The 16,606-nt window shown below is 47.5% G+C and overlaps 1 protein-coding gene across 1 annotated transcript in view; it reads right to left on the bottom strand.

The window, feature by feature from the left end:
- The window catches only part of LOC146854280 (zinc finger CCCH-type antiviral protein 1-like), a 230,261-nt gene that overhangs the window by 121,444 nt on the left and 92,211 nt on the right, over window positions 1–16,606 (bottom strand). Inside the window, exon 3 of the mRNA XM_085652057.1 lies at window positions 13,500–13,635. Coding sequence (XP_085508183.1) covers window positions 13,500–13,635 — 136 coding nt within the window. The remainder of the gene's footprint in view (window positions 1–13,499; window positions 13,636–16,606) is intronic.

Raw genomic sequence — 16,606 nt, 5'->3', positions numbered from 1 at the left:
TCCACTGTGAATCTTAGATATTTCCTATGAGCAGGGTGTATGGGAATATGGAAGTAGGCATCCTTGAGATCTAATGTGGCAAGGAAGTCGCCGTATTGAAGCAGTGGAAGGACTTGTTGAGGAGTAATCATGTGAAAGTGATCTGACTGTATGTAGAAATCGAGAGGTCTGAGGTCCAGTATCGGCCTGAGAGTACCGTCCTTTTTGGGGATTAGAAAATATAGGGAGTAAACCCCTGTCCCTTGATAGAATAGAATAGATGTGCATTTGTAGAGCGCGAATTGCTGCCCAGGGGCGTCCAAGCGCTAGATAGTATTCAAAGGAGCCTAATAAGGTGACTGGGAACGACTAGTGAGAGTGGTTGAAGAGGAAGGTTTTTAACTGTTTACGGAAGGACGAAAGGTTGGAATTAGCTCTGAGCTGCAGAGGAAGAGTATTCCAGAACTTAACAGCATTGTGTGTGAATGACCTGCCACCTGACCTGGTCTTATTTATTCTCAGGGGTGTCGCCAGAAATGTTTTACTGGAGCGGAGGTTTCTGGTAGGTATGTAGTGGGCAACTAGATCGCGAGTGATCATGGGGCCTGTGTCCCAGAAGGACTGATGAGCAATGCACATGGCTTTAAAATAAATTATTTGCCGAATTGGCAGCCAGTGCAGTTTGATCAGACCAGCCCTCACCGAGTGACTGCGAGGGAGTTCAAGTAGAAGGCGGGCAGCACAGTTCTGCACTATCTGAAGTCTGCGTAGCGTGTAATCTGGGGCGCCAAGGTATAACACGTTATTGAAATCCAGGCGGGACTGTATCAGACCCTGAATGACTACCTGTTTGGCTTCCATCGGAAGGAGAGGCAGGATTTTTTTAAGCATTTTGAGGAGGCCAAAACAGGTTGCCGAGAGCTTGGTGGCTTGGGTCCTAAATGAAAGAGAACTGTCCAGCCATACCCCAAGACTTTTGATGTTGTCTTTAGGTACTGGGGGGGGACCTAGGTCGGGGGGCCACAGGCAAATAAAAAGAAGGGGATCGGAGGGGCCCAAGAGCATTAGCTCCGTTTTGTCCCCATTCAATTTAAGGGAAGATGAGGACATCCAGTTTTTTACTTCAGTTAGGCAGTCTCTCAGTCCGCCTGACACCGGGGGATTGCCAATTTGGGAAAAAGGGGGTGGTGATGGACAGAGTTTCTGAATGATGCAGAATACTCTTACCAAGTCAAGAGATCATGGTTTTAATCCATCACCGTTTTTTAGCTCACTGCACCATCCCAGCTCAGAACCTGGCTACATGCAAATTAGTCTGTACCTGTCCCATTGCATGATGGGAACAGGGCAAACCAAACTACCTAGCCAATTCTTATACTGGGAAGGAAACAAGCTTCCGGGGACCGGTTTCTGGCATCACAGCCTTCGTCGGCCCGGCTTGCCTGAATCCTGATGGTGCAATGAGCAAGGGACTCACGTCTGAGCATACCCTCCCACACTGAGTGTGGATAAAAATCAATTTGGGAAAAAGGGGGTGGTGATGGACAGAGTTTCTGAATGATGCAGAATACTCTTACCAAGTCAAGAGATCATGGTTTTAATCCATCACCGTTTTTTAGCTCACTGCACCATCCCAGCTCAGAACCTGGCTACATGCAAATTAGTCTGTACCTGTCCCATTGCATGATGGGAACAGGGCAAACCAAACTACCTAGCCAATTCTTATACTGGGAAGGAAACAAGCTTCCGGGGACCGGTTTCTGGCATCACAGCCTTCGTCGGCCCGGCTTGCCTGAATCCTGATGGTGCAATGAGCAAGGGACTCACGTCTGAGCATACCCTCCCACACTGAGTGTGGATAAAAATCAATTTGGGAAAAAGGGGGTGGTGATGGACAGAGTTTCTGAATGATGCAGAATACTCTTACCAAGTCAAGAGATCATGGTTTTAATCCATCACCGTTTTTTAGCTCACTGCACCATCCCAGCTCAGAACCTGGCTACATGCAAATTAGTCTGTACCTGTCCCATTGCATGATGGGAACAGGGCAAACCAAACTACCTAGCCAATTCTTATACTGGGAAGGAAACAAGCTTCCGGGGACCGGTTTCTGGCATCACAGCCTTCGTCGGCCCGGCTTGCCTGAATCCTGATGGTGCAATGAGCAAGGGACTCACGTCTGAGCATACCCTCCCACACTGAGTGTGGATAAAAATCAATTTGGGAAAAAGGGGGTGGTGATGGACAGAGTTTCTGAATGATGCAGAATACTCTTACCAAGTCAAGAGATCATGGTTTTAATCCATCACCGTTTTTTAGCTCACTGCACCATCCCAGCTCAGAACCTGGCTACATGCAAATTAGTCTGTACCTGTCCCATTGCATGATGGGAACAGGGCAAACCAAACTACCTAGCCAATTCTTATACTGGGAAGGAAACAAGCTTCCGGGGACCGGTTTCTGGCATCACAGCCTTCGTCGGCCCGGCTTGCCTGAATCCTGATGGTGCAATGAGCAAGGGACTCACGTCTGAGCATACCCTCCCACACTGAGTGTGGATAAAAATCAATTTGGGAAAAAGGGGGTGGTGATGGACAGAGTTTCTGAATGATGCAGAATACTCTTACCAAGTCAAGAGATCATGGTTTTAATCCATCACCGTTTTTTAGCTCACTGCACCATCCCAGCTCAGAACCTGGCTACATGCAAATTAGTCTGTACCTGTCCCATTGCATGATGGGAACAGGGCAAACCAAACTACCTAGCCAATTCTTATACTGGGAAGGAAACAAGCTTCCGGGGACCGGTTTCTGGCATCACAGCCTTCGTCGGCCCGGCTTGCCTGAATCCTGATGGTGCAATGAGCAAGGGACTCACGTCTGAGCATACCCTCCCACACTGAGTGTGGATAAAAATCAATTTGGGAAAAAGGGGGTGGTGATGGACAGAGTTTCTGAATGATGCAGAATACTCTTACCAAGTCAAGAGATCATGGTTTTAATCCATCACCGTTTTTTAGCTCACTGCACCATCCCAGCTCAGAACCTGGCTACATGCAAATTAGTCTGTACCTGTCCCATTGCATGATGGGAACAGGGCAAACCAAACTACCTAGCCAATTCTTATACTGGGAAGGAAACAAGCTTCCGGGGACCGGTTTCTGGCATCACAGCCTTCGTCGGCCCGGCTTGCCTGAATCCTGATGGTGCAATGAGCAAGGGACTCACGTCTGAGCATACCCTCCCACACTGAGTGTGGATAAAAATCAATTTGGGAAAAAGGGGGTGGTGATGGACAGAGTTTCTGAATGATGCAGAATACTCTTACCAAGTCGAGAGATCATGGTTTTAATCCATCACCGTTTTTTAGCTCACTGCACCATCCCAGCTCAGAACCTGGCTACATGCAAATTAGTCTGTACCTGTCCCATTGCATGATGGGAACAGGGCAAACCAAACTACCTAGCCAATTCTTATACTGGGAAGGAAACAAGCTTCTGGGGACCGGTTTCTGGCATCACAGCCTTCGTCGGCCCGGCTTGCCTGAATCCTGATGGTGCAATGAGCAAGGGACTCACGTCTGAGCATACCCTCCCACACTGAGTGTGGATAAAAATCAATCAATCAATCACCCCCCTTTTTCCCAAACCGGGGGATTGCCTCCCTGTGCCAATGAGACCACCAGCTGTGTGTCGTCTGCGTAGGATATGATCTTAATCCCAAATGGGCGGACGACATCAGCCAGTGGCCTCATATAGATGTTGAAAAGGGCGGGACTTAGGGAGGAGCCCTGAGGGACTCCACACCCCAGTGGTCTGCTGGTAGAAACGGCCTCGCTGTCAAAGACTCGGAAGGATCTATCCTCCAGAAAGGATTTGAGCCAAAGCCAGGCTTTGTTCTTAACTCCGACGCTGGACAGACGGTGTAACAAGGTGTCATGGCTGACCGTGTCGAAGGCTGCACTGAGGTCGAGGAGGATCACTGCCACTGATCCTCCCCTGTCCAGGTTTTTTCTGGATTCCTCCGTGACCATGAGGAGGGCGGTCTCAGTCCCATGTTTAGGCCTAAAGCCCGTCTGGGTGGCATCTAACAATTGGGCATTTTCCAAAAAATTTACCAGGTGAAAATTGACGTGTTTTTCTAATATTTTGCTTACCCACGGGAGCAGGGAAATGGGCCAATAATTGCTGAGATCTGACGAATCAAGATTGGGCTTTTTTAATAATGCACGAACCATGGCTTGTTTCCAAGGTAGGGGGACTAGGCCAGATGTGATCGAGGCGTTTAGTACATCTTTGATGATTGGTAGTGTAATTGATGAAACAGACATAAGAATGTCTGGAGGGGCTGGATCTTTTGGGGAGCTCTAGGGAAACTGGTTCTATAGCATGCTTTTGAAGCAGTGAGAGAACATCCTGTTTGAGGAGCGTTAGATGTTCTGTGGACATGGGACGATGTTTGGGCGGTATGTTGGGAGGAGTTGCAGTAAGTTCCAGGCAGTAACCATAGTGGATAATTTATCTTACCCACTTGTCTGTAGTGATGGAATTCCAGACAGGTAGGAACTGTGAGTCTCCATCTGACCGGAGTGGAATGGTCTGGAGGTTAGAGGGAAGTCACTGTTTGTTAGTGGCAGAGGTGCGAGTGTTGTTACCTCGGCCTCTCCCTTTGTTGTTATTTCCCCTGTACCCACCTCTGAAATATCCCTTGTTGGGGGATGTGTGTGCGTGGGACTTTTGTATGAGGAGAAAGCAGTGTCTGTGCTGATGTTCTTGGATGCGTCCCTATAAAAGGAACGGCAAAAGGAGCCTTGTGTAGATGGAGACTCTAATGCTCCCATAGATTTTGCAGTCTCAGTGTCTTTTTTCATTTTCTCTAAAGCAGTGTCTACAGCTGGGCCAAAACGCTGTTCCTGATTGAACGGCTGATTCAGGATAGTAGTTATGTTATGACATGTTATCACAATTTCTATAGTGCACTACTACCCTTAGGTGTCTAGGCGCTTGTGGACCGCATACTGCACAGAGAGCTTAGTTTTTAAATAGCCATGTTTTAAGGTTTATCCTGAACTTTATCAGAGACGGTATCTTCCTAAGAGTAAGCGGGAGGGAGTTCCAGAGCCTAATGGTGCTATGACTGAAACTCCTGTCCCCCCCCAGTTTGTTGTCCTGATTCTGTATGTAGGCATTAAAAAGGCAGTAGCCAAACATAGTTGTCTGAAGGGGGAGCGCCAGTTAAAGATATGCCAAAAAAACGTGGCTCAACTCTGTGTAAAGCCTTATGTGCTAAACACAGGGCCCTAAATTTCACACGATGAGCTACTGGCAGCCAGTGCAGCTTTTGTATTCCGGCCCTAATGGACTGGTATTTGAGGACATTTAGTACCACTCTAGCAGCAGCATTCTGTGCGGACTGTAGTCTTCTAAGTTGACTAGACTGTAGATTAATTATATAGGGCATTACAGTAGTGTAGTTTGGACAACACAAGGGAGGTTAAAACTGTTTTTTTTAGCGCTTTCCGGAACAAATAGAAGAATTGTGCACACTGGTGATCAGAGAGGGGCCAGTTTACCAAAAAGCACCACCTCAGTTTTACTTGAATTGAGCTTTAGACAGTGTTTGCTCATCCAAGAACTCAAAGAGATCATGCATTCGTGCAGATTGTTGGTATGATCGACCTCCTTATCAATGGTTGAAATAACCAATTGAGTATCATCTGAGTACGAGGTCGGAATCAGATTAAAACTTCTGATCAGGGGTGCTAGTTCAGACACATATATATTAAAAAGTGTAGTGCTCAAAGAGGAGCCCTGTGGCACCCTACACTGCAGCGTAAAAGGTGAGGATTTAAAATCGCCTAGTTGCCCTATCTGAGACCTATCTGCTAAAAAAGATGTTAAAATCGACAAGGCCTTCCCTCCAACGCCTTCCCTCCAAGGCCAATGGTTTTCAGCCGTTCTGTCAATAAGTTGTGGTCCACAGTATCAAATGCCGCAGCCAAGTCAAGCAGGATCAGGGCTGCTGATCCCCCACCATAAAGTGTGGCACAAATCTCCTCCATGGTCTTAATTAGGGCTGTTTCAGTGCTATGGCATGTACGAAAGCCAAATTGGCTATGGTCTAGAACATCATTATTCAAAATGTAAGTGGAAAGTTCCGTATTAAGAATTTTCTCAATTATTTTAGCAGGCAGCGATAGTCTCGCAATTGGCCTATAGTTGGCTGGATCCATTTCATCAAGATTGTTTTTTTTTAATAATGGCAATATACAAGCCTGTTTTCACAAAGTAGGGAAGGTACATTGTAAAAGCATTTGATTATAAATGCCAGATAACTGAGGACTGATCATGTGACTAATGGTATGCATTAATCTAGGAGGGCAAGGGTCATCCGGAGAACCTGACTTAGTTTTTAGGAGAAGGGATGCAACCTGCTCTGGGGAAGTAGCAGTAAAATGTATTAATGATGTTATGGCTTTAACTCCCTGATCTAGGTCAGCATTTTGAGAAAAATGTCCGGCAAATTGATCAAAGATCTGATCTACCTTGGTTTTAAACGTCTGGGCCAATAAGTTGCAAAAGTCTTGAGTACAGTTCTCATTGCTATCCTTTTTAGTAGTAGTCAAATTGGATATGACTGAAAAAAGTTCCTTACTGGAGTTTCCTACCATTTCTATTTTCTGTGTGTAAAAATAACTCTTCTCTGTAATAATCTTTTTCTTATAGTCTAATAGCATAAATGTAACGAAGACCCCCTACCTCAGATCGGGCCCCCCCTCCTTACCCTGTCCCGGGAATCTTTTCCGCTCAATCCTCCCTGTTCAGACAGTCCATCCCAGCTTTCATCCACAGCCCCGGTGACCACAGGAACCCCGCCCCTCTTTCTCTTACAGGAGCCAATCACGAACAACGGACCACCGGAAGGACAACCCCTGATTCCCGGAAGTCCCTCCTACCCGTTCCCCGCCGGGAATAGAAAAGCCGGAAGACAGGAAGCAGAGGTCGTCGAAGGATCGTGGAAGGAGAGTCCGGCAGGAGATACGACGAAAGGAGAGGACGAGAGCGGTGAACCAGAAGAGTGGTCGGAAGACTGGTGGAGTCCCCCGGAGGAGGCTGAAGAGCGGCCGTAACTCGGATGAGAGTTACGGCGGAGCCCGTGAGTACCAGTTTCCTTCCAGTATAGTACTCTAAAGCACCCGTGTGTACCTTGGGGTTCCATGTACATAGATGTATATACTCTCTCTCCTGTTAGCACCCCTGCACCCTAGTAAGATCTCTCAGTATCCATTGTACAGCACCTCACGTTTTGTACATAGTATCCCCCTCAAACCCCCTTTCCGAACACCCCTTTTCTCGACTTGTCCCTCTTTCTCCTTGTCCCTTCTCCTCACAACCCCTCCTCTTTATCACTCCTCGGTGAAGGTTACGGCAGCGGCATAGACTGTCCGCAGGTCTAACGGCTCCTTCTGTGTTTTTGTCTCACTGCCCTCCGAGGTGTTCGTCCATTCCCCTTCTTGGGACCAACGTTGGCGACTTGGACAGCAGAAGACCTTCGGTGACGACGACCGCAACCGACGGGATCCCTCATCGATTCCAACCCCTCCGGCAGAAGACCCGCATTCTATCCTGTTGCCCACCGTACCTTGAACTCAATAAAGTAGACTATTGCACACTATATACGGCCTCCTTGCCTGCTTTTCCAGCCCGCCAAATCCCAAAGATCACAATAAGCTTATATTTTTCTTTTGCAGCTGCATCATAATTTTTCCGCCTTGATCTTTCTTGTCTCCTGCACACTTGTTTGTCTAGTCTTAGGGCTTCAGTGAACCATAGGGCCGAAGGATTTTTTCTATTTCTATTAACCTTGGTCATAGGGGCTACTTTAGTAAAGTTACGATGTAGCAAAGATGTATAACCTCTCACTGATCCATCTGCCTCCAACTCCGGGACAGGAATACTTTGGATTAACTGAGTTTCTAAAACCCCTGGGTCGATCTTGTTCCAGGCTCTCCTGGCAAATTTATTGCTAGCTGTGTTGGTAATCAAGGGACTAGGCAAAGCCCAATTAAATATAACAGCATAGTGATCGGTCCATGTCAGGGGGTGGATAGAAGTAATTAGAGAAGGCAGGATTATTTGTAAACACACCGTCCAAGGGGTGACCAGCTTGATGTGTCGCCCCTTCAACTAGCTGCTGGAGACCTACATCTGAGGTGATGTCTAAAAGTTCCTGAGTATCTTTGTCAGCTAATATGTCCAAGTGAAAATTCAAATCAGCTAGCATAGTAAAGCAGCTGGATGAAATACCCGGTTCTAGTAAGAATGATAGGTTAGTTAAAAAATTAACTTTTGAGCCAGGCGGGCGATATATTAGCAATCCTTTGAAAGTATCTTGCTCAGAGACATTAATGTTGAAATATAGTGCCTCACAGTCTGGGGAAGGGCATATTGAGCAGTGTGCCCCGCCTTTTTTTATGGATCTGTCGTGCCTAGTAACTTTACATCCATGTGGCACTGCAATATTAAAATCAGAGTCGGATGTTTCCTCACCCCAAGTTTCCGTGACAAATAGGATATCCAATTTGTTGTCTAGAATGAAATCCGAGATCAGACAGATTTTAATTCCACCCCATCCTCCTTATGAATATTCTTAGAGCATCCTAAACAGTGTGGGTTGTCTGTTGAGAATAGCTCATCACAGGTGAATTGGCGGCAGTGTTTGTCCCTTGGCTGACCCAGTGAAAGAAGGTTCTCCCTTTAATAGTGTATTCTTTACATTCTGAGAATGTTTTGAGCCAGGGATCCTGACCCCGGGCCCGGTCCAGGCGCGTACGGGCGCAGACGGGCTTGCCTTAGGCGCGCCCACGGCGCAGGTCCTCTGCGCGTACGCTCCAGCTCGCCCCTAAATAGGCGCTGCTAGAGCCTAGAGCGCTGACCGAGTGGGAGGAATCCCAGAAATAAGTCAGAGCCTTTGGTCCTGGGAGGACCGAAGAAATGTGCAAAGAGGCAGTAGTTTGCAGGAGAAATGTGCAAGATCGCAAATAAGTGAGGTCGCTAAAATAAGACAGTACAATTCAATTTAAAACAGAAGGAAGGTTAAAAAGAAGCTGCTAAAAACGAAGGTGTGCAACTAAGCGGCAGATTAAGAACAAGAGCTTTCAGTACAAACAAGAACTTTCAGTAGTCTGCACTTCTTGTTTGAACCCAGAAATGCGCAACCATGCATGCATTCGTAATAACACACTAGTGTTGATTGATCTAGATGCAGTCTCTGCTGCATCAAGGGAACATTTAATGGATGCGTTTGTTATTAACTTGCCCTCCGGAATCAAATCATTGGCTTTAACCTTGTATTGGTCAGGCAAATGCTGCATTAGGCCCTCAAGCTCATCGTAGTGAGCCCTATCATATCTGGCAAGTAATGCTCGTGCATTAGCTATCCTCCAGTGATCAGCTGCCTGGGAGGCAACTCGTTTGCCTGAAGCACCTAGCAATTTAGACTCTGTCTGGAGGTGGAGAATCACCGGAGGTCTGAGAGTTGGCACGCTTCCTAGCATTGGTTACTACTAGGGAATCTAAGGGGAGTTGGCCCTTAATGTAGGTGGGATCATTAGGGGCGGGTTTATATTTTTTATTATCCGAGGATTGAGAATACTGGTCCTGACAGGGTCTTTGAAGACGTCTGAAGCATGCTTAATGACACCTTTCAGCATGGGTAATGTTTGTACTGTGTTTTGTGACTGTGCAAAAGTGTCTAACAGGAAGTCTTCCTCTGTGGGGTCTGAATGCATTTGAACGCCATGATATTGGGCAGCCCTATTAATGAGCTGACTAAAGCCAATGTTGTCATCTGGGGGAGATGGCCTTGTTGGGTATGTATCTGGATCAGGAAGGTCTGGAGGATCTATAGGGTCATTGTAGTCATCCCATGTGTCCTTTGGTATGTCAGTGTCATCATCAGGGTTATTAAAAGAGTCATTATTTACACCCCCATCCCCTAGGTCATCATCTTCCTGTGGTGGTGGTGAGTATGGAGGAAGTATAGGAGACTTTGGAGGAGAGAAAGGCTTAGTGGGAAGAACAGGAGAAGAGGGTCTTAATGGTGCAGTTGTACAGTCCTTTTTCTTCACAGGCACCTCAGGAATGTGTGGGGTGTCCAATTTTCTCTTGTTCTTGGAAATACTGACAACATGGCCTGTTTTACAGTCCACATGCAGTGTTTTCTGTTTCGGATCGATGGGATCTGGCAGAAACAGTTCTTCCTCGTCGGTGTGTGCTTTCGGCACCGGTTTTTTAGGTTCCGAACACGGTTTTAGATTTCTGCTCCTGAGCCTTAAAATTGTTTTTTGGGTCCTTTGGCTTAGGTGTCGAGTCCGAAATCTTTTTCGGACCCGAAGGTTTTCGCGGAGTCTTCGGATCCGAGGCCTTCTGTTATTTCGGTGCCAAAGTGCTTGGTGCCAAGGCATTTTTGGAGACAGCGAGAGTAGGATGTGTTCCCGCTTTCGGCACCGACGGTGTTTTTGGGGCACCAACGTGCGTCTTGCTTGGTCCCGGGCCGCCAGACGGCTTCTCTTTTTGCTTCGGAGCCGGGCCCGGGGGCGGGGCTTCTGAAGTCTTCTTTTGGTCGCGACTAAGGCCTTCAGGCGAAGTCTTGACCGGAGCCGCCTTTTTTTCGGGTGGGGTTGGGGCAGGGGCAATTATACTCACTCGTTGACCTGGAGTGATGTGGTCATTGGAGTCATCTGCTTCGGATACCATGTCGAGATCCTCCGAATCCTCTGCCTCTGGAACGTCGGGACCTTCATCGAAGATGTCTTCTGGTACCGGTGCAGCCTGTTGCGCCGTAATGTGTCATTGACCCCGGCCATCACGGATAGTCTTCTTGGACAGGAAGGAGGCGCAGGCTTGATAATTTTTCTCTTTGTGCTCGGGCGAGAGACAAAGGTTGCAGACCTTGTGTTGGTCTCTGTGTGGGAATTTAGCTCCACACTGGGGCAATTTTTTTAATGGAGTCCTTTCCATTAGCCGTAGGCCCGAATGGTGTTGATCGGACCAGTTGCCCGTGTCGACGACCATAATCAAAATTTGTGTTAGCATGTCGAAAGGCACGCGAATGAGAACAATACAGTCGATTTTGCGATGGTTTGGAAAACACGGTGCCGAACCGGAGCGCTACATCCGAACCCGATGGCGGAAAAAACAACCTAAGGATGGAGTCGATGCCCATGCGCACTATCGTCCAAGGGAGGAGTCACCTATCTCGTGACCACAAAAGACTTTTTTCAATACAACAACAAGGTGCAAGCATCCGAGCCCAACATCAGATGGCGATCTATGCAAAAGTATGAATTCTGCAGCTCATATGCCTCGAACAAAAAATTCTTCATTCTGAAATGTTTTTTTCTTGTTGCTGTACCCCCTCCTAAAGAAACTCTCCGCTGACCCCAGCGATCTCAAAAATTATCAATCAATATCCCAGCTCCCCTACCTGGCCAAAGTACTCGAGAAAGCCATCAACCAAAAGCTCCCAAATATCTGGAACAATACCACCTAATTGATGCCTCGCAATCAGGATTCCATGCCAAACCACAGCACTGAGTCCACACTGATCACTGCCACAGACGACATCAGACCTCTCCTCGACCATGGAGATACTGTGCCCCTAATCCTCCTCGACCTCTCTGCTATGTTCGATACTGTCTCCCAACACACCCTCATCGATGGACTCTAATACATCAGCATACAGCAAAACTCCCTCAAGTGGATCGCCTCTTTCTTCACAGGATGCAGACAGACCATCGGACTGCATCCCTTCACCTCCGAACCCAAGGACATCATTTGCAGCTTTTCACCTGCGAACCCAAGGACATCATTTGTGGCATATCCCAAGGGTCATCATCCCTCAGCCCGAGCCTGTTCAACACCTACATGACCCCCCTTGCAGACGTTGTCAGATCCCATGGCCTCAACATAATCTCCTATGCAGACGACGCTCAACTACTCCTCTCACTCACTGAGGACCCCTCCAATGGCAAAACCAACTTCTGTGACACCATGACCAACATAGTCAACTGGATGAGAGATAACTTCCTCAAACTCAACTCCGACAAGACAGAAGTACTGATCTTCGGGAAGAACACTTCTGTTTGGAACCACTGCTGGTGGCCAGCAGAACTCGGGCCAACACCCACACCAACAGACCATACTCACAACCAGGTATCATCCTCAACAGCGACTTGACCATGAAACGACAAGTCAACGCAGTTGCTTCCTCCTGCTTTCACACTCTTCGCATGCTCTGTAGAATCTTCAAATGGATCCCAGTCAACACCAGAAAGATCGTCACTCAGGCCGTCGTCACCAGCCGCCTCGACTACGGCAATGCTCTTTATGTCGGCATCTCCACCTAACTCCTCATAAGACTCCAGACCATACAGAATGCTGCAGCCAGACTCATCCTGACCTCCCCAAACAGACCCACATCACCTCCACCTCCGAAACCTCCACTGTCTCCCCATCCAGTTTAAGAGCCTCATGCATTCCTACAATGACTACACGATCAAGAATCATTCTACATCAACCATCGATTTAAACTTTCATCTACACGCAGTGATCAGTGATGAGGGCGATGATGATGACTTCCCAATGCAGCAGAGCAGCAGCAGCTGTCAAGTTCACATATTTTTGATGCAGTGTCTAAATCACACCTACAACTCCATTGATAGAGGCATAATTTGTCAATTTATTTATGTGTTTATATTTTCCAATGTGAGTAGTGTGTGAAAAGCTGCCTTTGTGAAGTGTTTGCCAGGAGTAAGCTGGACTATAAGTGGGAGGGGGTATTGGTGTGAAGGTTCTGCCAGTGGGGGGTTTGCTGTCAGCAGGGATGGCTATGTCAGCTGTCTGTGCCTTACCTCTTCTGCTTGTAGCACAGTTTGCACTGCTGTTTCCCCTGGCTTCCTATTGTGTGTGTGTGTAAGTATAGTGTCCACTGCTTCTGCCCATGCTATGCCTGTTCTGTGTGTAAGGAAAACATATATATATCCTGACAGGTGGTCCTTGTTCTGTGGAGGCTGCTCACTATGTTGTACCTGTTCTTTGAGCAAGTAAAAGTTGTTGTTAATACTACTCTTGTTCTAAGCAAGAGGGAGCCTTGTGCCGCTGCAGGTCACATTACAAGCAGTCATCAATCAGTGAGGTTAGTGTGAGAACTATTGCTGCTGTCCTGTAGCTGTTCTGCATGTGTAAAGAGGTGTGCACTGCTGTTGCCCATGTTCGTATATAGTCAGTGTCGTAAGGAAACTTGAAAAAAAGTTTAACTGTAGTAAAGTCAATTATTTGTCCTTTTCAATGTTTGCGGTGATGTTGTTGCTTTGTACTAGTCTAACAGTAGAGCCTCAATACTACCCTTGAAGGGCCACAGTGGTCAATTCCTAGGGTCCTAGGGCAAGAAGCCATGAAAGGTTAGTTTAAAGCATCTATGATACAAACAGCGTGTATGACTGTAGCCTGCGCAGCTCACCTCTGGCAGACAGGAGGGATCATTGAGTTGTAGCAGAACGCGCAGCTCCTTTTCATTGAGGCTGCTGATCTCATTGGCCTTCAACACAGCTCTGTTGCCCTCAACACGGATGTTATGTGAAAACTTACAAAACCTCCTGAAAGATAAGACATGGAAAACCAAGCATTATCATGTTAAACTTTTAGTGGGCAAAAGAGAGCATTATCATGTTAACCTTTAAATGGGGAAAAGAGTGCATTATCATGTTAAACTTTAAATGGGGAAAACAGAGCATTAAGGATTCACTTGCGGCTGCAAAACTAGCAGGTGCTTGGGTTCAGGTATTGTTTGCAAATGATTTAGACTGGTGTAAAATACTATGGAAAAATATATTCAAAAAGTAAGCAATACAGTATTGAGCACATTATTACACCTAAAATGATCGCTGCTCAAGTAGGTGCGAAAAAAACCTGCATTCAGGTCTGGATGGGCATCAATATAAACAAGCATTTGCAATGCAATAGGTCTCGCATTTATAAGAGTTTGAGCTATTGGCATTGTAAAATTACAATGCCTTTTATTTATGTTTTGGTTTTAAAACAAATAAAATGCATTGTCATTTACAATGTCAGTAGCATAAACTCGCATAAAAGCAGTGTGTGGAGTGCAGCAGTGCAGCAGTGTGCAGCGTGCAGCAGTGTGCGGCGTGCAGCAGTGTGCGGCGTGCAGCACTGTCCGGCATGCAGCACTGTGCGGCGTGCAGCACTGTGCGGCGTGCAGCAGCGTGCGGCGTGCAGCAGTGTCGTGCAGCATGCAGCAGTGAGTAATGCCGCAGTGTGCAGCAGTGTGCGGCGTGCAGCAGTGTGCGGCGTGCAACGGCATGCAGCAGTGTGTGGCGTGCAGCAGTGTGTGGCGTGCAGCAGTGTGCCGCGTGCAGCAGTGTGCAGCAGACTGTGGCGTGCAGCAGTCTGTGGCGTGCAGCAGTGTGCAGCAGTGTGTGGCGTGCAGCAGTGTGTGCCGTGCAGCGGTGTGCGGCGTGCGCCGTGCAGCAGCGTGAGGCGTGCAGCAGCGTGAGGCGTGCAGCAGCGTGAGGCGTGCAGCAGTGTGTAATGCAGCAGTGTGTAATGCAGCAGTGTGTAATGCAGCAGTGTGTGGTGTGCGGTAGTGTGCGGCGTGCGGCGTGCAGCAGTGTGCGGCATGCAGCAGTGTGCGGCGTGCAGCAGTGCAGCAGTGTGCGGCGTGTAGCAGTGTGCGGCGTGCAGCAGTGTGTAATGCAGTAGTGTGTAATGCAGCAGTGTGTAATGCAGCAGTGTGTAATGCAGCAGTGTGTGGTGTGCAGTAGAGTGCGGCGTGCGGTAGAGTGCGGCGTGCGGTAGAGTGCGGCGTGCGGTAGAGTGCGGCGTGCAGCAGTGTGCGGCATGCAGCAGTGTGCGGCATGCAGCAGTGTGCGGCATGCAGCAGTGTGTAGCGTGGTTTGTAAACAACAAGAAAAGCGGACATCAAAGGAAGGGTGGGAGGGAACGAGCATATGGGATGTGAGTTATAACAAAAGTTAATTGTTGTAAGAGGGGATGCAGGAAGTGAGGCAGAGCGCTCGCTGGCGAAAGCAGTCTGCTGCTTTCAAGTCCGATGCCAGATGCCAGCTTCGCGCTTGAATGCCTCACATGCACTGGACATAAATCGCATTCCTAAGGTCTTGTGCCCCTTACTAAATCTCTCTGAATGCGTGATGCGGCGCACGCGCAGGAAGTAGCTGGTGGCAAATGGAATACGCATGGTTGTGCGCGTAACCGCCACCCGATCCGCCTGGGAAGCCTTTTGGAGCATTTTCTGAAGCCCCTACTTAAGTCTCGCTGTGCGATCGCTTACGCGATAGCCAGGCGAGACCTAATGAGGTGGTGAAATGTTTCCTGGCACCGGTGGTGACAACCTGCAGATAGCGCTCTTGGAGTGGTTGGTGAAGGATTCATTTTTGGGGTACTGTCCAGTGCATGCTGGGGCCCGCTGTAGAGATGAGGAACCAAAAGGCGATTCAACAGTAGACCGGGACCGCGGTCTGATAGTGGTGCTCTGTGAAGGAGTGGGCCATGAGAACGAGCCGGGGAGGGGATGAATTCACCAGAGGCTGTTGAACTTGAGATATTTGATTCATGGACCAACGATGATGTGAAACCTTATGGTTTCTGCCAATAAAAATATTTTGGAAAAGTAAGTCTATGGAGGAAAAATGTTATAAAATTGTATTAAAATGAAGCTATCCTGCTAAAACCCTAAACATGCAGCCGGTATTAGTCAAATGCACTGAAGTCTTTCAGCCCAATCAAATGTTCCTGTTGCAGGTTAGTGTCTGAAAGGGCAAAGAAGATACACTGAAGCAAAACATGAGGCAATGTATTGCTATGAATTATAACAATGAGCATAATGCAATGAAATGGGACTGCAAAGCTATCAAGTAGTGAACTGGATGCAATTCTGATATAATAGAATAACTGCAAAATATAAGAACCAACACCTGGATGCAATGAGAGTCAAGAAGGAGAGAAATTAAAGACACACACACAGACCTCATGGAGCATCAGCCACCCAAGACCACTGTGAGCTCCCTCGTTTCCTCTCTTGATCCTTCACCAAAGGGCAAGACATCTTTCTACTCCAACCATTCCCCCCAAAAACAACAGTAGTCCTGAGACAACTGTGCAGCAAGGAACACACTCAACCACTCCAAGAAACACAACTTTTGCTCTTCATCACATTGAGTGTTGTACTGCAACTGGAAGAGACCCCACTCTCCCAAATGAACCGGCAGCAACAGTCCACCTGCCACCATGACACTCCTAAGACAAGTCCTGCAGCCTCTATACACTCTCCTTTACCACAGCACCATCTTAAAAAGTCGTCTACTTGCAGCACAATTAAAAGGATACAGTTTCATGAGCATTCACCTAGACATAATTAAACAAAATTAAATCTTAAACTACAAATTTGAACAGAAAGAACTCTAAATCATAAAAAACAGAAGAGAGGTTTTCAATCCACCCTGAATTATTTGCCACGGAAAATAAAACTAGACCGCAATCCTTACATTAATATAAAACACAAACTTATGCTGCTGTGCAGACTTCAGCTTG

Source organism: Triturus cristatus, chromosome 4_1 (assembly GCF_964204655.1).
Source record: "Triturus cristatus chromosome 4_1, aTriCri1.1, whole genome shotgun sequence".
NCBI classification, from domain to species: domain Eukaryota; kingdom Metazoa; phylum Chordata; class Amphibia; order Caudata; family Salamandridae; genus Triturus; species Triturus cristatus.
The sequence above is the reverse complement of the archived record's forward strand: the minus strand, read 5'-3'. Positions and strand labels throughout refer to the sequence as shown.